The 23,519-nt window shown below is 40.1% G+C and overlaps 2 protein-coding genes across 2 annotated transcripts in view; both read right to left on the bottom strand.

Moving 5' to 3' along the window:
* LOC112431599 (Fc receptor-like protein 5) overlaps positions 1–11,936 on the bottom strand; it is a 40,089-nt gene extending 28,153 nt beyond the window's left edge. Inside the window, exons 1-4 of the mRNA XM_076879540.1 lie at positions 11,692–11,936; positions 10,898–11,164; positions 2,880–3,143; positions 2,479–2,757 (exon numbers count right to left, since the gene is read on the bottom strand). Coding sequence (XP_076735655.1) covers positions 2,479–2,554 — 76 coding nt within the window. The 5' untranslated portion in view covers positions 2,555–2,757; positions 2,880–3,143; positions 10,898–11,164; positions 11,692–11,936. The remainder of the gene's footprint in view (positions 1–2,478; positions 2,758–2,879; positions 3,144–10,897; positions 11,165–11,691) is intronic.
* A 4,658-nt stretch (positions 11,937–16,594) lies between these two features.
* LOC112431600 (putative high affinity immunoglobulin gamma Fc receptor IC) lies at positions 16,595–20,299 on the bottom strand. Its single transcript, XM_076882110.1, has 5 exons — positions 20,215–20,299; positions 19,464–19,496; positions 17,936–18,193; positions 17,287–17,553; positions 16,595–16,881 (listed from the first exon to the last, which is right to left on the bottom strand). Exons 1-5 carry the CDS (start codon positions 20,249–20,251, stop codon positions 16,595–16,597), a joined length of 882 nt encoding a protein of 293 aa, XP_076738225.1. The 5' UTR covers positions 20,252–20,299.
* Between the last annotated feature and the right edge of the window lie 3,220 nt (positions 20,300–23,519).

Consider the following 23,519-nt stretch of genomic DNA (forward strand, 5'->3'; position numbering starts at 1 on the left):
CCCCGGAGGATTACCGTCAGCAATTCCGGGCCAGCAGGATGACGGGAGGGGAGCGGCCATTTGGATGGGCTCGGCAGCTGGAGGATACGGCAGCGAGGTGGCTGCGACCGGGCCCCTCGGCTGGGGAGGCTCGGCTGCTAAATCTGATCATCCTCAAGCAGTTCGTGGGGGGCCTGCCTGAGGCAATGGCTCATTGGGTCCACTGCCACCGCCCGGCAGATCTGACAGCGGCGATTATCTGGCGGCCAACCCGGGACCCAGCCCTGAGGAGCTGCGGCGGAGCGCCTGTAGTCACAGCAGAGGGACGGCGGCCCTATGGGAACGGAGCCCCAGGAACCCGTTCCGGCCGCTGCTGTCCGCCGGAACCCCGGCGGCCACCGAGGTTGCCCCGGAGCCACGGGGAGCCGCACAGACGCCGGGGCTGGACTGCTGGAAGTGTGGGTGGCTGGGGCACCTGCGCTTAGAATGTCTGGGCAGGTGTTCCGTGTTGCCGGCGCTCCAGCGCCCGCCCCTGGTCCAGGAGGGACGTACTGCGTGCCGGTAAGATGTCAAGGGTGTATTCGCCATGCGTTGATGGACACGGGCTGCACGCAGACCCTGGTCCACCAAAATTTGGTTCGCCCAAAAATAACTTGAACACCAATTTTGAAAACACAACTTTCTTTTTCTTTTTTTTATAAAGCTCTGACTTGTAATATGAGTATGAGTCTGTGGTCTGGGAGAGAGTCCTGTAACTCTCCGTATGCAAAATACATTACATAATGACCAATGTTGGGCAATTAATTATATAGTTACTTCTTCAAAAAAGTAACTGAGTTTTGCAAACACCAAAGTTTTTTGCAGCTGTTTACCTAAAAATGCAGCCAAGGTAGTTTTTAAAACAAACATTTAAAACAATTTACAGAAGAATCAGGTGTTCTGCATCAAATTTGATGCCACACAAATTATTTGTGCCACTCCAAAAATAATTTCTGTCCACTATGAGATAAAGGAGAACAACAGCCTGATACCTGCAGGCCTGACAACTGGAGCTGTATCACTCCTGTAACACCTGTAACATTCAGCAGTTGCCTCATTGTTCTGACACACACAACAAAACTATTGACTACACTACACACTAACTTTAGACTCCAAACACACTAAACGTCGCAAATCTCTCACATCTCAAAACACCACCGTCACTCCTAAAAATTACCAACTTCCTACACAATTAAATGCCATGTTGCTGTATCATTTTTTGATGGGTCGACATGGTCCATTTTTCCACCAATAGGAAAGGGTGGGGTTTTTAGGGGGATTTTTTGCTCACAGGCGGAGAGTGCTTTCGAGCGTTTTCCTTATAAAACTCTGTTTTTAGCGTTTCTTCCCGCAGTAAATATAAACAACAATAGTATTCAGGAAAAAAAACGAACATTGCATATATTTTTTATTATAACTCTGCTTTTACGTGGCCTATTAACAGAATTTAAAAACTGGTATAAAGTCCACACTTTGACGGTCAATTGTTCCGTCTGTCCTCCTCACATCCCCAATGGTTGTACACGTTGTCATTAACGTGGCTTCACTCCACATCAGCCACGCCGCTTTGCTAGCTAAAACACCGGTATCGGCACATAGAGACGCTGTCATAGCCTGTCAGCGACATTGATTAGCTGCGTATATACGAATGTGAATCGCATCATTGACTGGAGCAGCCAGTCACCGGTCACTTACTGACTCACACTGCAAAAGAGAATGAATTGTTAACGTATTTATTTTAATTACAATTTAGATTCGATTTTTTTTTGTGTGCAACGCAGCTTTTCTGTGTGCAGAGACCGGGCCAGCAGTGCGCAATTGTGCACGCGTGCAGCTTAGAGGGAACATTGGTGGTTTCCCATTTTGACCTCAGGGCTTCCAGGCCATACTTGGCGCAGATGTTTCTATATACTATGCCGGCCACTTGGTTATAGCATTTCATGTGTGCCCTGCCTGCTAACATCTTGCACCTCGCTGTTATGTGCTGGATTGTCTCAGGAGCATCTTTACATAGCCTGCCCCTGGGGTCTTGCCTGATGTGGTAGAGCCCAGCCTCTATGGATTTTGTGTTCAGAGTTTGTTCCTGTGCTGCCATGATTAGTGCCTCTGTGCTGTCTTTCAGTCCAACTTTGTCCAGCCACTGGTAGGATTTCTGGATGTCAGCCACTTCCTCTATCTGCCAGTTGTACATAACGTGCAGATACTATACTATATTTTCATCCTGTTTATTTATGTTATTATTGTCCTCAGGTGATGGAGCAGCAGGTCAGCATTGGTGTCTCTATACCAGTTGAAAGTTCATGACACAAAGTGGTGACAAACTGTCTACAATGAGGCTACTATCAGCTGCAGCTCTTTGTCTGACTAACAATGTAACATGCTTTGTAGACCATTGAATTCATCCTGTGCTGACCATGATGACATTTGTCAAATGGAGATCACACAACAAACATGACTTACTTGATACTGACAATGTGAAGGCTTCACTCCACTCTGTTGAAGAATATGAGTCATCTCTGCGTCGACTCTTACACATGTAGTCTCCACTGCTGGACTCAGAAACTCTGAATGTCACATCATTATTGTGTGTCCACTGTGTGGGTGTCCTGGGTCCTCTCCATTCATACCACCACTCAGTGGTTTCACCTCCTTCCTGCACCTCACATGTCAGAGTGATCGTCTCACCTCTGAATATCTGAGGCCAGTTGGGTTGTTGTTTTACAACAACTTTATTGGAAACTGTTTACACATATTAACAGTTGAGATACAAATAGAAACATGAAATCAACACAGAAAACTTTACATTGTATGTTTGATAATCATGAGTGAATGTGTATTTCAAACTAAATGACTGAACTCACTGGTTTTCTCAATGGTGACATCATGACTTATATCAGTGTAGTAAACTGGGTTTCCTCTTGTTCCTCTGCAGCGGTAGATTCCTCCTTCAGATACTCTGATATCTCTGTTTTGTTGACCTCTGATTTTACCTTCATAGGTTGTTTGGGTTCGTCTGAACCACTCATATTTCCATCCATCAGAGCTCTGCACAGAGCAGGTCAGTGTCACACTGCCCCCTACTGTTATGATTGTTGTTCCTGCTGTCAGTGTGGCCCTGGGTTGATCTGCAAGTAATTTACAGGAAAAAGTAGAATAGATTGTCACTTGTCTCAGGAAGAAATTTCTTACAGCACTGATCACACTTTAAATATTCACTTTTAGTAGAAATGACTAATTACTCTGCATGTGACATATTGGACTATGTTACAAAATCAAACTCGCTCTGATTTATTATTTATTGAAAGAGAAATATCGGATATAACAGCTTTAAATTTCTCATCATATCTGTTTCCCTTTTCATTAATATTTTAATAGTTTCAGTGCACTAAACAACAACCTTTATTTCTGTTGGAGTCTGGTGAGTGTTATCATGAATTTTCAATGTAAAATGTTATTTAGCAGTTGTTGCGCGTCTATGAATTATTTAAAATGGAAACATTAAATCAACGTAAATAACTTCCAGTCAGTTTCAATGTGGGAATTTTGCCACTGATGGCCGACCATAAGTGTTCAATGCAAAGTGGTTTATCTTCCTTTTCCCAAACAATTATTTTAAAAACGTTTTTGATAGTAGTTAAAAATAATAAAACACTACTATTAATAGTTCTATTTTAATATAGTACTATTAAAATAGTACTATTTAATAGTAGTACAATTACTTTATAAACTCTGATAAGGACAAATAGTCTGGGTACAAGAATGATAAACCTCTCCCACACTCCAAAAGAAATAAAAGATGCCAGTTAGTGCACTGTAACTATTGAAATATGGTTTTCTGATTTTCACTGATTCAAATAAAGTCTCCAATAATATGATCTTGGTGCACTTTCTCCTTCTCCCTTTCCCTTATCTGTCCTGCCTGGCCCCACATAGCAGACAGGCATCTGCAGCTGGCCCGTGGCTGCACAGAACTTACACAAATGCCCGGTGGGCCGATGATAGTTTTTCGTTTTTATGGGCCGATGTTTTTTTGTTGTTGTCTTTTTTTTCCATAACGGTGTAAACAGTGAAAGGTGGCGGATTGGACAGATGCTGGCAGATGTGTAAAAATAATTCAATTGTTTGGTAGTGGCTACGGTGAAGCTTTCACAGATTCAGTAAAATTAGGTGTTGGAGGTCAGCAGGTGGATGAGGGAAAGGGGAGGCGGAGGGGCAGAGACCCTAGGCGGCCGAGTGTCAGGTGAACTGAGCTTCAGGTAATAAGTTATGACCTGCAGTCTATCTGGGTCAGCTATAAACCAAGTTTAGGTGGAGTTTATTTTCGTTATGCTGACTTTTTACCGTCAGTTACAATAACTCGTACTGCGTGCTAGCTAGCATGACGGGCAGGTGCTATGATGTTACTGATAGTGAACTTTATTTTATTCATAAGGTTAGTTAGTAGTAGTGATGGGTCCTGCAACACTGACGCACTGACGCATGTATCAAGCTCACAGAGCGATGCCTGTATCGGTGCGTGTGTCGCTTTAAGAAAAAGTCACGTGATTGATACAGCCGCTGTATCGATCATTGCCAACGCGCCAAACTGTGTTTAAAAGGTACCGCATCCACATCTGCCAACGGAATGAGTCGCGACCAAAAAACCCCACAAAATTACTCTGGTAAAGATAAAAAAAAAATAAAAAATACACATCTCTCCATAAAAAAATGGAGCCCGAAAGAAAAAGAAATGTTTCTGCTGTGTGGGTTCATTTTGATCTTTTAACTGCAAATAAGGTAATAGTTTGTCTGTCTTTGTTTCAGTGTAATCTATCAGAATAGGAAAAACAGCAATGTGACTTGAAGTGTAAATTATTTATTTCATTTTATGCAGGTTAAATGTCGCATCTGTTCTGCGGAGCTTTCTTACACAAACAAAAGCACCTCTTCAGTGTTTAGGCATTACAGAGCCAAACATGAAAATAAGACAAACACACCGAGAATGAACACAGGTCGGCCTATATAGACACTGAACAGCTTTATCATCATTTTTTTTATTAATATGTGTTTTATTATTTTTAAATCAAGCATCTAGGAAGACTGCTCTGGACCAGACAGTCCTGAATTTTATTATAAAGGACTGCCAACCCCTTAGTAATGTGGAGAGTGTCGGGGAGAAAAATTCCAAGATCAGAGGATGCTTTAACGTACTGAGGGAATAGGAAGACATCTTATCCGAACCTTTTCCACCTGGCTTTACAGCTTTTGTGTACCCCAGCTTCATCTGTGCCTGTGAGATTTACAAAGCTGGGGAAATGGTGTAAAAAAATAAACGCAATAGACTGAATGCAAAAACATTGGACAAACCTATTTTTCTGAATAGAAATTTATAATAAACTGAGTCAAATGGGTAATATTACATTCACAATACTTTCATTTTAATGTTCACTTAATGTCAGAAGATGCATATTCTCTGTCATATGGACCTGCATGAATAAACTTTCTGAATCCTTTATCATCTGGAACCGAAAATAGTTGTGGATGATTACTATACCTTTCTAATGTGACGTTGTTGTCCCTGGCTCTTTCTCTCTCTCTCCCTCCTGCTCTGTTCCTGTGCTACTGAGTGTAACTACCGCCTCCCCAGCGTAAAGCACAAGGCTCGCGTGCAGAGTAAAGCGGAAAAAAAGTGCGAGAGAGAGAGAGGGTGAGAGAAAGAAAAAGAAAAAAACCCACGTGACGGCTCGCGTCGTTCACGTCAAAGAGCCGGCTCTAAGAGCCATTTCGTTCGCGAACGACCCATCACTAGAAGTCACTGTGCATTGGCCGGGAAACTGTGTCGACACAGTATCGATACAGTTCGGGAAATGTGCTGAAACGCTTCACGAGGCCTCATCTACCCATCACTAGTTAGTAGAGTTGCCAACTGTCCCATAAAAAACGGAATCCTCTGGTATTCAGAGAAAATTTTACACGTTTCGTATTGAGCTGAAAATAGACGCGATTTGTCCCGGACTTCAGCTAGAATGAAAAAAAAAGGACACAAAGCTGGAGTTATTCTGTGTCTTTGCCACACAGCTGCCTCTTCTCCTCTCATTCTCTCCCCCTCCCTCTCCTGTTTCTACTTCAATCACGAATCTGATCAATGATGAGCTGATCGGCGTTTCTGCCGCAAGTCCCGTCTCTCTTGCTTATCGCCCACTCTTGCTTTATCGCCCACTTTACGCCAGAAAGAGGAAACTAGCGGAGGTCGAGTTAAACAGCAGAAGCACGTTTAAGCTTGATCAGCTGTTGTTAGAATTTATTTAATATTACTTTCTAGTGTGTGAATGGGTGTGTAAAGCGCTTTCGGGTTCTCAGGGACTAGTAAAAGCGCTATACAAATACAGGTCATTTACCATTCTAGTATCAGCTGATGTTTGTTGGAGCCACAGCTGTAAAAGCTGCTGCTCATTGTTAGGTTTAGTCTGCAAAGACTTCGTGTGCATTCCAGAGTGCTCTGGCATTCACACCCACACCCTGGGAGCATGGGAGAGGTCATACCTTCTCTTATTGTTTCATGGTAGGATAAACATATCTATGTCAGTTTTAGTCTAAGTGCCTTTTGTTTAGATGAACTGCTGGACTTCCAGACCAGGGAAGTCGTTTATGGGGTCATACTCTGACCCCCCCCCCCCCCCCCCCCCCCCCCCCACACACACACACACACACACACACGCACACACACTTACACAGTATTCTTTGTCCACATGTGTACCTATATGAAACGTCATATGTTAATGAACCTATGCATATTAATGTAACCTCAATAAAAGAGCAGTGTTACGGGGGAGTGGATGAGAGTCTGACGGAGGTCAAGTGGGTGGAACGACACTTGGCTCCAGGCAGGCCTCCCTCATGCATGAGTAACACAAAGAACTTTGCCTACTTGCGTCTTGCTTTTGCTTTGTAGTAAATTGTTCTTAACGTTCCAGCGAATAGGTTTATGCTACAAACCTATCACTCATGATATCCGTTTGGATATGTGGCAAGAGGGAAACATGAATGTGAAACCAGGAGATGTCCTTACTGAATCGTCAGAGCTGAACAGGTGAAGGAGAAACATGTTTACTTTTTAGATGACAAGAAGGGTTGAAGGAAAGTTATGAACTGTTTCTGAGAGACAACTAACACCAGGATCCTTTTCTATGTAGCTGAAAGCTGGTAACTGTGCAGGGGCGGATCTAGCAAAGTTTTGCCAGGGGGCCAGGTTGGGCATTAACAAGAAAAGGAGGGCACAAAAAATACTTTTCTTTCTTATTCTCATTTAAAATTTCTAGCTTTTAACAAATAATTATCCAGATCTTACAACCAAAGTTTTCATCTGATGTCAAATGTATAGAAATCCATTATTGTACATAGTAATTTTTATTGAGGGTTCCATCATAATTTCTTCAGAAGTAAGTACTGTATATGATGCCAGTATTTTCCCACATTTTCTAGAAACTTCAATTAAGTTTTATTCTTTCTCACCTGTCTTTCTGTCTCCTTTCACTTTTTAAAGGTTGCCATGTGTAACAGAGTTAGAAAATAGCTTAATGAATTTCCTCAAAATTGATGTGCTTTGTGAATAGTTGGACAAATATCGCAACTGCAACTGTTAAGGTTTCAAATTGCTGCACAGTGCATGCCTCAGCAAAGGAAAATACTCCCAAGCTGGTGGTAGGTGCTTGTGAGCGATACTGTTGTCAGTTTTGTATGTGTATTAATGAAAACGTTCTTATAGTGGTAATTGTCAATGTGTATTTTGATTGTAAGCAGTACTTGCATGTAACCTGAAAGCTACAGGCATTTTGATGCATGGGTAGTAAATTTATTCACGAGTAGCATTTTTAGTTAGCATGCTAAGCTAGTACTCGTTAGCTTTTTGACTTACACTCAGCTTTAATGTTTCTCTATGAAATTGTCATTATTCTAATTCTTTTCAACAGAACTGAATGTTGAAGTTGCTTTGCACACTGTTAATGACGACTGTGTGCTGTTTTCTTTGTACCAGGTAGGCACTGTTAAGTATAAGTTTTAATTGATGCTGTTGTATAGGAAAAAAAATGATGACAATGATGATTGTTTTATAATAGAAAAGCTGTTTTTATATGTTATTGTTGTTGTTGTTGGTTAGGAAAAAGGAGATATAATGTCTCTTATCACTCATTTACCACAAGGAGAAAAATAAATAAATAATACTGCTACTATACAATCACAGGTTTGGTTTCAGCTAGAACTTTTAAAAGAAAGACTTTGTTGATGTTGTGTTCTTTAAATATATCTTGTTAAGTGTTATGTTTGGAAAGAAAAAGGAAAATACTCCCAAGCTGATGAACTGAATGTTGCAGTTGCTTTGCACACTGTTAATGACGACTGTGTGCTGTTTACTTTGTACCAGTTGCCAGAATAAAGAGGGAGCCCAGAGTAAGGGCAAGTCCAGCGTTGCAGTGCCGTCCTTTCTACATGGGCATATCACACCACTTGCACGATCGACTCACAGAACAGCAACAGCTACACATGTTAGACAAAATATTTTGCCCTGCCATGCTGTTTATTGATGTGGTAAATGAATAATTTATGAAAATATCACTAAGTCTGTCATTTATTATTTTTAATATTCAGTAATGATCATGTCTCACCTCTAGTCTTCTCTGGCTTAATTTTAGGTTTCCACCATGTGTTGTAGATAGTTCAGGAGGTTAACTCGACCAACTCTTTGGGTTTCGGCTAAGTACTGTTTAGAATACCAGAATAGGGAGGATGGTGTAGGTTTAAGTTTATTAGATTGATACATATGTACCAACAAGACAGTGTACATCACTGTGACAACAGCGTTTGTTTTCATTCAAAGGCTTTATGGTTTTTCCTATAATACCTGGTGGGCCAGTCTCTAGTCAAAATGCCGGAGCCGATTTTTTGTCCCAGTCCAGTGCTGCACATGGCCCACATACCGCAAAGAATGACGGCCCTTTGGTGGCCCAGAACAGGTTTGCCACTCTCGATAGAGGACATTGAGTGACATCTACCAATTCGGAACCACGATTATAGAGTTCTGGCTGATTGGAGCTGGCTCGGACCTGGAATTAGCGAAGAACAAGAAGTGGCTACAGCTATGGTAAATGGTAGATGGCCTGTATTTGTATAGCGCTTTACTAGTCCCTAAGGACCCCAAAGCGCTTTACACATCCAGTCACCCACCCATTCACACACACATTCACACACTGTTCACAGCTGTTCAAAATCCCACAAGGCTGGCTGACATGATGGGCAGGGCTGTGAGTACTGTGAGACTGCGTTTATTGAACACAATATGGATAAGATCTTGGAGAAGAAGAATGGGAATTGAGACACCTGGTGACCAGTGATGGTAGGACTGCACGATTTTGCATGAAATGAGAATCACGATTTTTTGGCTTAGAATTGAGATCACGATTCTCTCACGATTTTCTTTTCCAATATAAATATTTATTGCACTTATTAACTGCACATCAATTTCGTAACAGTTGAGACTGAACATAAAAACAGTAAATGAACATAAAAATAAATGTCTCACATTTTGTTGTTGCCGCAAAATGTTGTAATGCTTGTAATTCCGCCTCCACCGTTGCTCGACACTGCGTGTATAGAGCAGGTAGTGCAACATTTGAAAAATAGCTGCGGGACGGCACTGTGTAGCGTTTGTCTAGGGTGTTGATCATTTTCCCAAATCCCTCGTTTTGCACAGTGTTGATGGGAGCCATATCTTTAGCCGGGTGATAAGTGATAGCCTCCGTAATTTCTTTGTGCCTGCGGGAGTTCAACGGGTATGGGGAAGCGCTGTATAAGGTTCCTGTTATTGATGTTTGGGTGGTTGACCGGGACGGATTTTCTCCTGTGACTTTCTTGGCCTTTCCAGCTTCGTGATCTCTCACGTGCTCTCCGTTGTTTTTACCCTGCCAGCTGGCTTCTGTATCACGTGGTATAAGGCTCCGCTCCTGTCATTTGTTGAGCAGGAAGAGTGAGCGCTTGTTGTCATGCAGAATATGTCCCGGATCTAAATGCGGTCATCGTCAATCGTCATCTTTTCTTTTTCTTTTTTTAAATCGTTGTCATTTGGAAATGAGATCGCACATAAGTATGAATTGAGATCGCGATTTTCTAACGATTAATTGTGCAGCCCTAAGTGATGGACATTAGACCAACTGTAAAATTGGATGCAGTTTGTTCGCACTAACCAAAACAACTATCATCTTCATCTCATGCGCCCCCCCAGCGCCACTGGATGCTCAAGGCAAAAGCTGACGGGAATAACAAAAATTCTACTTAGATAACAAGACTGTTGTTGTGACTTTCTCCCCCCTCCTTGAACACTACCTACGTCGACACAAGATTGTTGACTTTTGCCTGACTGAGTGAAGGGACACTTTCTCTCGGCTGAATACGGAACACACACACATAAGCATGTACACTGACACAGACCTACACTCAACCCCACCCCTCCAAACACCTTCAAACCTTATGTCTTCTATGTTGTGAGATGTGATGATTCTTATGCTTTGTGCTGAGGTGTTTTTTTCTGTTCTCAAACTGTTCTCCCTGTTGGAGCTCAGTCTGGGGGGAGTTCTTTTTTCTCCACGTCTATCACCATGTTGTGCATTTTCCATTGTTATACCTCTCTGACCTGTCTTCCCCGTGATGTTTGTGCAATGTATGTATGGTTGGAAGGGTGAGATGGCACTGGCAAGGCTGGCAGCCTTAACCCAATTTCCCTTGGGATGAATAAAGTATTATCAATCAATCAATCAATATTACAGGCTGTGCTTGAGTTTTTAAATCAGCTGATGTAAATGTAAACATTAAAACATGAAATGTCAGCATGAATCATGGTCCAACTCACATGAAACTGTCAGTCTGAAGGCATCACTCCATCCTGTTAAGAGATAGTCACTGCTACCCCGACATCTGTAGTCTCCACTGTGGGACACTGAAACTCTGCTGATCCTGTATTCACTGGATGTTGGAGGGCTGTTTGTGTTGGGTGCTGTCCATTCATATTTCCACACCTTTCCTTCACCTCCCTGAATCTCACATCTGAGAGTGATTGTCTCACCAGTGAATATCTGAGACCAGCTGTGATACAGGGTCACTGCGATCCTGTTACGAACTAACAAAGAAAAACATGCAGCAGCAGGTTTTTATCATAATTATTTGAATGCTGATTTGTTTGCAGGAATGTTTAAAAGCAACTAAAATATTATATAGTATTTGCATAATATAATATAATATTATATAATATTATATAATGATTCATTCAGTGTGCAGACACTCAGCCGTTTGACCCAAGTACTTAAACATTTTGATAGACCTCTGTAGCTGACTCTGCTTTGGTTCCCTCGCAAAATGAATGAAAAAAAAAGAAAGTTTCTTTTAAAATCCAACCTAAAATCTTAATTGTAATTTTACTTTTCTGTTCAGATCAATAACTTTTGACATAATTTCTCCAGTGATTAGACTGCATGACACATGATTTAATAATTTTCAATAACAAGCACTCACATTTTTGGTAATCACATTTTTCAAACACTGTAATATTAATTAGAAGAAGAAGAAGAAGAAGAAGAAGAATGAACTCCTTACTCTATGCCTGCGCAGACATTGTTGTTTTGTTCCAAATTAAAATTTTAAACTCACCAGTTCGCTGAAGTATGATGTCATTGCTGTCCTCTGTGGAGAAAACTGGATCTCCTCTCCCTCCTCTGCAGTAATAGATGCCTTCTTCTGAAATACTGATAGTGCGCTCTGATGTTCCAGCTCCTATTTTCTGAGCTCCAGAAAACTCTGAATCACGTCTGAACCAGTCAAACTTCCAGCCAGCAGAGCCCTCCACAGAGCAGCTCAGTGTCACACTGCCCTCTGCTGGTATGATTGAACTTTGTGCTGTCAGTGTGGCTCTGGGTTTACTTGCTGTTGAGTTTAGAGTAAAAGTAAAACATTAGATCATCACTTTTTTCACGAAGAAAATTTCTTATAGTAGTGATTAAACTTTAAACACTCGCTGAGTAATTTATCAGGACTAATTACTCCTGTGGTTTATTATTCGTTGACCGAAAGACAAATATCAAATAAAACAGTTTTGAATACTGCATCATCTCAGTTTCCTTTTGATTCATATTTTAATCATCACAACGCACAGAATTGCTTCTTTTCTTTCTGCTGGCGTGGGAGAGTGTCATTATTCTTACACCCAGACTATTTGTCCTCATCAGAGTTTATAAAGTCATTTTACTACAACAACTATTAAAAACTAAATACCCTGTGATTGTTTGGGAATGGAAGATAACAAGCCTTGCACTAAACACCGATTGTCAGTCATCAGCAGTGCTGGGACTAACGCGTTATTAAGTAACGCGTTACAGTAACTACGTTATTATTGTGGTAACGAGCACGGTAACTAGTTATTATGCCAAAATCAGGAACGCGTTACTCGTTACTGGGATTTAGATAGGCTCGTTATTCGTTACTTCATGTGGTGGCTATCGCGGAGCTTCCACAGATTCAATAACATTAGCAAGTGGTGGAGGCCAGCAGGTGGATGAAGGAAAAGGGAGGCAAGAGGAGAGACCCGAAGCGGCCGCTGGTCCGAGAGTGTCAGGTGAACTGAACTTCAGGTAAGAAGTTGTAACCTGCAGTCCATCTGGGTCAGATATGAACCAAGTTTAGGTGGAGTTTATTTTCGTTATGCTGACTTTTTCGTAATGCATGCTAGCTAGCATGACGGAGTTTCTATACAGCTGGGTGGGTGCTATGTTACTGATGTTGAACTTTATTTTGTTCATAAGGTTAATTATTAGAGTTGCCAACCGTAAAAAACGGAATCGTCTCGTATTCAGAGAAAATATTACGCGTTTCGTATTGAGGTGAAAAGGAACAGTTTGTCCCGGACTTCAGCTAGAATGGAAAAAGACACAAAGCTGGAGTTTTTCTGCGTCCTTACGCTGCACAGCTGCCTCTTCTTCTTTCATTCTCACTCCTCCCTCTCCTGTTTCTACTTCAATCATGAAACTGATCAATGATCAGCTGATCGGCTTTTCTCTCTTGTTTATTTGTCGCCCACTTTGCGCCAGAAAGAGGAAACCAGCGGATGTAAACAACAGCAGCACTTTTAAGCTTGATCAGCTGTTGTTAGAATTTATTTAATATTAATTTCTAGTATCATCTGATGTTTGCTGGAGCCACAGCTGTAAACCTGCTGGTCATGATGTCGGTTTGGTTATGTGGTGAGAGGGAAACATGAAGAAACCAGGAGATGTCCTTACTGAATCATCAGAGCTGAACAGGTGATGGAGAAACAGGTTTACCTTTTAGGTGACATGAATGAGTTGAAGGGAAGTTATGAACTGTTTCTGAGAGACAAATAACACCAGGATCCTTTTCTAAGTAGCTGACAGCTGGTAACTGTGCAGGGGCGGATCTAGCAAAGTGTTGCCAGGGGTCCATGTAGGGCATTAAAAGGGAAAGGGGGGCACAAGGAAATACTTTCTTATTCTCATTTAAAATGTCTCACTTTTAAAAAAATAATTATCCGAGTCTTACAACAAACAATTGATAGATTGATACATATATACCATCAGAACAGTGTACATCACTGTCACAACAGTGTTTATTTTCATTCAAAGGCTTTATGATTTTTCCTATAATGGTGGGCAGGTCTCTAGTCAAAATGCCCAGGACGATTTTTTTGTCCCAGTCCAGCTCTGTATGCAGCTCATCTGCAGTCTGGTGTTACCTACATCTTCCCATTCGGAAGGCAGAATTTCCGAGTTCTGAGTACAATCGAAAGCACCATGACTGCAGTTTTTGTGTTGGATGTAAAAAGCAGGCTAGGATAGAATCAGGTGTGGGATTTCTCTCGTGGAAATGTGCACATTATCTTTTCCTTTCTATTGGTAGGTGGCACAGTGCACTTGTGGCAAGTAAGCAAGCTAGAAGACTGGCAATCTTGCTGGGTATCCAGTTATGGAAGCAACACATTAACAAGAGAATTCTGAGTAAAACCAAAGTTACTCTCCCTAGTAACTAGTTACTCTGAAAGTAATGAGTAACTTGAAGTAACTGAGTTACTTTTGATAGAAGTAACTAGTAATGTAACTAAGTTACTAATTTAAAGTAACTTACCCAACACTGGTCATCAGTGACAAAGAAGGTATTTACAGTGATTTAATGTTTCCATTTTAAATAATTCATAGACTTGCGACAACGGCCAAATAACATTTTACATTGAAAACTCATCACCTTCATCTATCTGTACCAACTTTTATAAATAAATAAATAAATATATAGGTGAAGATCTGAGATAATCTGACTTCTCCTTAAATTACAGATTGGTTTTCTTTTCCTTTTCCAGATGTTTCATTGTAAGTGTTGTTGTTTTTGGAACCACATTCAAAGCTATTTGTAAGCTAAAAAACAAAACAAAAGCTGCAGTATTGTTGAAAGACAAAGGATATTATCACAATACACTTCACAGATTCATTTGTTATGAATTCATATGTGTTCAACTTACATGATACAGTCAGTGTGATGATATCACTCCACTCTGAGAAGAAATAGTCCCTTCTGCCCCGGCAGCTGTATCCTCCACTGTCAGACTCAGTAGCTCTGATGATTCTGTATTCATTGGATGTTGGAGGTGTGTTTAACTTGGCTGCTCTCCATTCATACGTCCACTGAGCTCCTTCACCTCCCTGAATCTCACATCTGACAGTGACTGTCTCACCGCTGTATATCTGAGTCCAGGATGGCTGCAGGGTCACAGTGGGCTTACTGGGAACTGTTCACAGAAAAATATCCATTGACAAGAATCAAAGTCAAGAGAAGTGCATCATGATTTCTGTTTCATATAATAATAAGAGCACTCGGAGATCACAGCTCCCTCTGAAGGGCAAGAGTTGTACTAAAACTTTAACGTTTTATGCTGATGTCAGCATTAGTAATATGGAAATATAGTGTAGCATATAAATATATTGTTGTGCCATTGTGACGTCATATTATGTTGTATTGAAAAAGAAAAGTGGGACCCTGACCTTTGACCTTGATGCATTATACAGAAAATTGTGTATTATTCTTTACCCAAATAACTGCAGCAGAATTGGCTGAAGTCTGTGGCTTCTGTAAAAACTTGAGATTTAAAGATATATTCATGCAGCATGTGAAGCTGCAAAAATGTATGGGGTGGTAACAGGGTGTTGTATTAAAAAAAATTATAGTGTGTTGTACAGCTGTCTCAATGCCGTTTCATATTATATGTTACTAAAAATGGTTTCTAGATTATTTTTTATTTATATATTAAGGACAACTTTGACATTGGGCCCAAAAATGAATTTCAAACTCAAGTGCTTAGCCAACCTATGTCCCACAACGCCAATACATTGTTGTGAAATTTGAAGACGATCCACAAAATTTTACTTTCACATTAAAGAAAAACAAAGTGTTCATTTAACAGATGCAGAAACAAAGAGGGTGATCTTTCAGTCATTGAAATAATAGAGGGAACTCACGAGTTTGCTGAACTGTGACGTCACTGCTGTCCTCTGTGTAGTAAACTGGATCTCCTCTCCCTCCTCTGCAGTGGTACAGACCTCCTTGTGAGACACTAATAACTCTGTTTGCTTCATTTCCTCTCATGAGCTGAGCTTTAGAAGAGACTGAATCACGTCTGACCCAGTCAAACTTCCAGCCAGCAGAGCCCTCCACAGAGCAGCTCAGTGTCACACTGCCCCCTGCTGGTATGACTGAACTTTGTGCTGTCAGTGTGGCTCTGGGTTTACTTGCTGTTGAAGAAACAAAACCATTAAAAAAATTAAATCATCATAAAAAATACATTTCTTATAGCACTAATCACACTTTAAACATTCACAGATTAATTTATCTACAAACACAAAAATTAATTAGTTTCCCTGCATGTGACACATTAGACTGTTTAACAAACTAAAGATTTCACTGATTTATCATTCTCTTATCAAACTGTCATCTCTGTACATTCCTCTTTAAATTGCTGATATTTTAAGAGCCTCCATGGTGTCTCTCCTTTCTGTTTGCACAGTGAGAAAAACTGTTGTCCTGAGCTGCCTGCAGACAGCTGGATCATTGTTGGAGTTTTCCTGTTAAGACAGATGTAAACATGAAAACATTAAATGTCAGCATGAATCATGGTCCAACTCACATGAAACTGTCAGTCTGATTGCATCACTCCATCCTGTTAAGAGATAGTCACTGCTACCCCGACATCTGTAGTCTCCACTGTGGGACACTGAAACGCTGCTGATCCTGTATTCACTGGATGTTGGAGGCCTTTTTTTGTTGGGTGCTGTCCATTCATATTTCCACACTTTTCCTTCACCTCCCTGAATCTCACATCTGAGAGTGATTGTCTCACCAGTGAATATCTGAGACCAGCTGTGCTGCAGTTTCACAGCAACCCGAACTGTTCAACAAACAAATAAACAGAAACAAATCATGTGGGAGCAAAAATACATTTAAATATATTAAGTCTTACTTTAATTTAAACATGAATTTGTTGCATTTCAGAAAAAAACTATAAACATTCACCTTGTTTCTGAATTGTAACTGCAGCACTGTCCTCTGTGGAGAAAACTGGATCTCCTCTCCCTCCTCTGCAGTAATAGATGCCTTCTTCTGAAATACTGATCGTGTGCTCTGATGTTCCAGCTCCTATTTTCTGAGCTCCAGAAAACTGTGAATCACGTCTGAACCAGTCAAACTTCCAGCCAGCAGAGCCCTCCACAGAGCAGCTCAGTGTCACACTGCCCCCTGCTGGTATGATTGAACGTTGTGCTGTTAGTGTGGCTCTGGGTTTACTTGCTGTTGAGTTTACAGAAAAAAAGTAAAACGTTAAATCTTCACTTGTCTCAGGACCTAATTTAAGTGCTGATCACACTCTAAACAGTTTTTTAATAATTTATCTACAAACACCAAAAAGGAAATTAGAAATTACTCTGCCTATTCCACATTACACTGCCTACAAAACGTCACTATAGGTTTCACTGATTTATCATTCTTTTATCAAACTGTCATCTCTGTACATTCCTCTTTACATTGCTGATATTTTAAGAGCCTCCATGGTGTCTCTCCTTTCTGTTTGCACAGTGAGAAAAACTGTTGTCCTGAGCTGCCTGCAGACAGCTGGATCATTGTTGGAGTTTTCCTGTTAAGACAGATGTAAACATGAAAACATTAAATGTCAGCATGAATCATGGTCCAACTCACATGAAACTGTCAGTCTGAAGGCATCACTCCATCCTGTTAAGAGATAGTCACTGCTACCCCGACATCTGTAGTCTCCACTGTGGGACACTGAAACTCTGCTGATCCTGTATTCACTGGATGTTGGAGGGCTGTTTGTGTTGGGTGCTGTCCATTCATATTTCCACACCTTTCCTTCACCTCCCTGAATCTCACATCTGAGAGTGATTGTGTCACCATTGAACACTTGAGACCAGCTGTGCTGCAGCGTCACTGTGATCCTGTTACTAACTGAAAAAGAAAACCATCACTCTTTTCAGTAGCAGGTGAACAAATGTTCTTTTTTGTTTGCAGGAATCTAAGATAACTCAAATATCAATATAATATAACAGTCTTGAATCTGTGTTGGTGTCTCAGCCAACTGATTGAAAATTAAAAGAGTTTTAATATTTAAACTTGGGATCTTAAAAACAGATGTGGCTATCTGCAATTAGTATGTTTTATATTTGCTTTCATATTGAGATGAAGAACATTAGTAATCATTTACCCACTGATTACACTTCTTGAGACATGATTTAGAAATGGTTAATAAATACGCCACACACTGCTGTTACATGTGTAAATGTGTAAAAAAGAATTTGTTATTTTATTCTGTTTAAATATTCAAACTCACCAGTTTCCTGAATGGTGACTGAGTCACTTTCTGTTATGATGACATTTCCCCCTGCAGGTTTGCAGGTGTAGTTTCCTCCTTTCAAGACAGAGATAACTCTCTCTGAAACATTAGACATTGCTGACGGTTTTTCGGATGAGGTTTCTCTGAACCACTCATATTTTAAGTTGGCAGAGTTCTTCACGTCACAGGTCAGTGTCACACTGCCCCCTGTTGGTATCGTTCTGCTGTTTGCTATCACAACAGCCTTGTCATGTTCTGTAAGTTAGAAATACAACAAAAGGAGAAAATTGTTCCTAGTGTAACAATTGGGTTGAAACTGTGTGTGTGTGTGTGTGTGTGTGTGTGTGTGTGTGTGTGTGTGTGTGTGTGTGTGTGTGTGTGTGTGTTTTCACCTGATGGAATTTGAATATGCTACTGCTGTGATGGAGATGTTTATTTTTATTGCTTTTCATAAAGGGAATATATTTAATTGTTTAGGACATTTTTGTCTTAAGTGTGAGCTATAGCTCAGCTTGGTTTGCGTGTAAGAAGTTATTGCTGTACCATTGTATTTTTTATGTTTGTAAAGATGTTTCAGTAAAGTAAAATAAATGTTTTCTTGTGTGTATGAGAGGTCATGTGTGTTCACACACACCATAAAATACATTTGTGAAGATAATTTATATTGGAATATGGGTTAGTACATGATTGAATATACAAAATAAGTTAAGTAGTCATAATTTATGGTTGCAATACTGTAACCATTGCAAAACAGAAATGGTAATTAATTCGTTTAAAATGTTTCATATAGCTAAAGTAGAAAGGGTTAATACTATTTCTTGTTTGAAATAGTATTAACCCATGGTGTTTAATCCTTGTTGAGTGGATTCTGCTGGATCACTAATTTTATTTGTAAAGGTGATGAAACAAATGCACAGAAAGATACACATTTGTATCAGTTAATCACACTCTTTGGCTCTTACCTGGCATTTCCAAGACTGAAATGTGTTAGGAAATTTTAAATATATTTTACATTTGCTAGTTCAGCTCCCTAAGCCCCATCCATCCTCCAGTACAGGTACAGCTTCAGATGTGCTGGGGCCACTGGAGTTTCAGCCCCAAATACTGGGAACCTGTATCTCCACACTGCCACATGACAGATTCAGGTGTATCTGATTCTCTCTGGCTCTCACTGAGCCTTATCTCTGTTTTCCTGGATATTCTTCTATCATCATGTGCTGGGCAGCGCTCGCTCCTGCTTCCTGTTAGTCAACTGAAAGCAATTCTAACTCACCCTGTTCCTGGCTTTGTTCACCAAATCAGAAAGCTGGTTCTCTCCTGATGGATAATCAGCCCCCTACATTTACCATAGACACCTGTTTCTCTCAGCTACTGATGTCTGTGAAAGTAAACTCCTGATAAGTTTGTCAGTTCTTGTCTGTGTCTGGATTTTGATTCAGCCGTGACAACACATAAACAGAAAGATACAGGAGATACATCAATGCTGTTCATACTTTGTAAACAGGAAGAAAAAAAACTGTCGTACCTTCAGCATTTACATCGAAAAGTGTACTGAGCACTGAAATCAAGATTGAAACATCATCAAAACAGCAGCAAATCAACTCACTATGAACTAAAACATTTTTTAACCTCCTAGGACCTGGCGTCCACAAAATGTGATGGGTCTAAATAACCCATCACATTTTGGGTTATTTAGACCAAAATACTCAATTTTGCTCTACAAGGGCCTGATATTCACTTACGATATTATACTGCTACTGTTCTACCAAAATTTTAAACTAATATCCTCATAAGTGGCTCTTATTTTTATTAAAAACAAAAATAAGTTAAAAAAAATCTGGTAATTCTTTGTTTTTACATTCATCTGGCCCCAATGTAACCAAATATCAAAGAGAACTTTAAAATGCATGCTGTGGAAGAGTTCGGGTCTTAGAATCAGAATCAGAATCAGAATCAGAAAGGGTTTTATTGCCAAATGTTGAGCAGGTTTACAACATTAGGAAATTGCTGCGGTGCTTCAGTGCAAACATACTGTCATAAAATTAGGAGGTTAAAGTAAATTTTCAGATCGGAGACTCATCCTCAAATTTCTTTGCTTATATGCTCTAAACTAGTAATGTAAAACAGCAGTGTTTCCAACGCAATACCCTGATTTAAATGGACACAAGGTAATACCATTCGAATTCTCAGAGACTTGTTAACCACCTCATACACTTTAATTTACACCAATATAGTTTCTTAAATTGGTCACAAGAGAAAGTCAGTGATGTACTTACAGAATAACTCCAGCATGCAGAGCAAAGAGCGCTTCATCCTCACATCCAGCTCTGCAGCTCTCTGATGCACAGCTAAGCTTTCAGTGTTTTACTTTCACAAATAAGCAGAAGAAAGAGATGCTGTGCTTAATATAGATGAGACCATAACTTCTTCTTCTCAGTGGCTTCCATGCTTCCTTCCCTTTTACTCTGAGCTCAACCATCTGCTATAACTTCAACCGCATCAGTGTTTACGTTTCCTGTCCATTCAGAACATTCAAGCTTGTTCTCTGCATTATAAAGTAACGGTTCTGTTACTTCAAGTCAGGCAAAGCTTTCTTTTAGGTTTAGTTTTACTTCTGTCTTCTTTAGAAACTCACTTTTTTCCCATACAAAAAAAGTCATACAACCCCATACATTTGGATTGCTATAATTCTGGAATATTTGTCTGGGTTTTTGAGACTGTCAGTGGCCGGATGGCAGCATATCATTTATTTCTGCCAGTCCTGAGCAGGTTCATGCAAAACATGCTGGGCCATAGTTAAGGTGAACAAACTTGCTTTGACATAATTAGACCAAAGAATATGCCTATAACAGGGAACAAGGTTAAGATACTCCCTTTTAAGTTGCAGGAAAAAAATAGACTTTTAGCTTGTTTTTTGGACTATTACAATGGAAAACATCCTTTCACTTCTGCTTTGATATGTAAATGTTTTCATCTTGTGGTTGAATTTTGGTTAGAAGGTGGTTGTGACCGGATTATTTATGTGGCTGAACTGATGGAAATGAGATGCAGTTTTTACAAACCAGAGGAATAAATGAACCAACGCACAAATTCATTTTCTTGCTTGCTAAATTGCAACGGTACAGATGCACACAGACCTTATTTGGTGGGTAAATGTGCCAAATAAAATACCAAAACACACTAATCAATATCTTTGTGCCAAAAACTATATATTTCTTAACTGAAAACAAAGCATGGCACTCAGTAAAGTAAGCCATTGCCATGCTTCTTTGCTATTCTACCATGTACCATGTGTTCACGTGTTCCTTGTTTGCACTTCTAAGGTAGTTTCTAGTACCAGGTTCTCGACTCTAAAGCAGCCACCAAAAATCAGGATCTTATAGATCCAACACTATTAAAAGATTTGAACTTTATTAACAATTTATTGAATAGTATGTTTTTGAATTTTATAGCAGTACTAACTTTAAAAGTTGAAATCATATTGAGAAATACACAAAGCAAAAACCATGTATTGCCTCATTATGCTAAACGGTTGACTGAATTTTCTGTTCCCCTTTACACAAAAAAAGATGTGATATGTCAGGGATAAGATGCCACCATATACTCACTAGAGGTTATGTGCGAGCAGACGACAAATGTGTTTAGTGCATGTGCAATCAGTTTTTATTTTGAATTATATAGCAGACATTATTGGCATTATTTGGGGCGACCGTGGCTCAGGTTCAAGGTTGCCGGTTCGATCCCCGGGCTCTCTGTCCTAGTCGTTGTGTCCTTGGGCAAGACACTTTACCCTACTGCCTACTGGTGTTGGCCAGAGGGGCCGATGGCGCGATATGGCAGCCTCGCTTCTGTCAGTCTGCCCCAGGGCAGCTACAACCGTAGCTTGCCTCCACCAGTGTGTGAATGCGAGAGTGAATGAATAGTAGCATTGTAAAGCGCTTTGGGTGCCTTGAAAAGTGCTATGTAAATCCAATCCATTATTATTATTATTATTATATATAGTAACTAAAGCACATCATTTGCAAAATAAAACAGAAAAAAGGGAGTGGCTAGTCAGTAATTAATGTCTGCAGCAATGTGATGACAGATGAGAGTGGAGTTTTAAAAACGTGGTATCTTGAGTTCTGCCTATGATCTATCTCTGCTATCAGCTGTCAGGGCTCAATCGTGTTCTTTGGAAGGCTGTACAAATTCAGCTCAAACTGTTCTTCCTCTTTTTGGTTTAGTAGGCCTGAGAAAAAATGATAAAGTCACTGTGTTTTTTACTTAGCAGATACACAATACACAATTACTTTAAGTTGCACTTGAATTTATTTTCACAGGCATAATAACTCTGTGAAAGGCCTGTACCAAATAAGCACATTCATTTATAAAATTCCTCAGCCAACAATTATGTTCAGTGGAATAAGTGGTAGCAAAGTTTCAGTCCGTGGTGGTTGGGTGTGGTTTGTGGTTCAGCTGCAGGGAAGGGGTGGTGCAGTGGGTTCAGGGGGAATGCCAGAGGAGGCTGACCAGCACAACTGCTAGGCATCCACTAATATTCTATCCTGTTTTACACAGTAGCAGGCCTGGAACTGATATGTGTGTGATTTCTGGAAGGAAACTGTCTGAGACTGTATGTGTGTACAGTGGGAGATGTGCTACAAACAGACTGATTATAATCACAAGCAAAAGAAAGCTTATTCACCACAACAGTAATTCATCACTCACTATAGCAGCTTAAATAAACTCAGAACTTTCTACTAACCACACACAGAGCCAGGCTGATGTGTGAGCTACGGCTGATAAAAGACAGAGTACATGCTTACTGTATTGCTATGATGGTTTCTAGAGCATGTATGACTTTTGTTGCCATGGAAACCCTGGCAACCCTGCCAACAAGAGAGGGAGACTGACCGAGGTGATAACTAAGTAAGAATAGATTAATGGCAATATAAATAAAGAAAACATGTTTGCCAGCAGGTGAGTAGTGTAAAGCATGCATGTATGTGTGGCAGAGTGTAAAAATAGCAAAATAACTCATCAAAGAAATCATGCTGCAGTTAAGCAAGATCAAGTAAGGATGTGGATGCCAAAGTCAGGACAGAGAGAAGCCTTCATAGCCAAGCTCACTGGGTCCAGGTGCAGCTCATGCAGGTAGTTAGCCTCCAGCAGAACAAAGCACAATACAAACAACATAAATCTAAGACTGAGGGCACAAAAGGCCAAGGGGTCATCACACTTCTAAGGCATGTGCTAAATTTAAGTGAATAAGGAGATTCAGTTTTACAGACTCATCTGCAAAAAAAAAAAGGAATGCTGCATGGAATGTAAATTCAAAAAAAGAGAGAATTGTGATTTGAAAATCTTATAAATCCATATATTATTTACAAACAAGCATGCTTAAATGTTTAATTGTTTAAAGTGATATATTTCATTTAATTTTACTATGTTGTTCAAATATTTGTTATGATCTCTATGTCTTGGACACAGGGTTTAGATTTTCATAGGATTTTTATGGTTCATCTAGTTTTGTATTTTTTATAATCTTTGTATAATGGTACTATGTTCTGCATGATAGATATATTGATAGTCTTTAGTT

The sequence above is a fragment of the Maylandia zebra genome, linkage group LG3 (genome assembly GCF_041146795.1).
Source record: "Maylandia zebra isolate NMK-2024a linkage group LG3, Mzebra_GT3a, whole genome shotgun sequence".
Taxonomy (NCBI): domain Eukaryota; kingdom Metazoa; phylum Chordata; class Actinopteri; order Cichliformes; family Cichlidae; genus Maylandia; species Maylandia zebra.

Coding starts and splice junctions, on each gene's coding strand:
- LOC112431600 (XM_076882110.1), bottom strand. CDS start 20,251: ATGAAGCGCTCTTTGCTCTGCATGCTGGAGTTATTCT. Junction 19,497..20,214: donor CTGCATGCTGGAGTTATTCT/GTAAGTACATCA, acceptor TCTTGATTTCAG/TGCTCAGTACACTTTTCGAT. Junction 16,882..17,286: donor CTTCAGACTGACAGTTTCAT/GTGAGTTGGACC, acceptor TAAACTCAACAG/CAAGTAAACCCAGAGCCACA.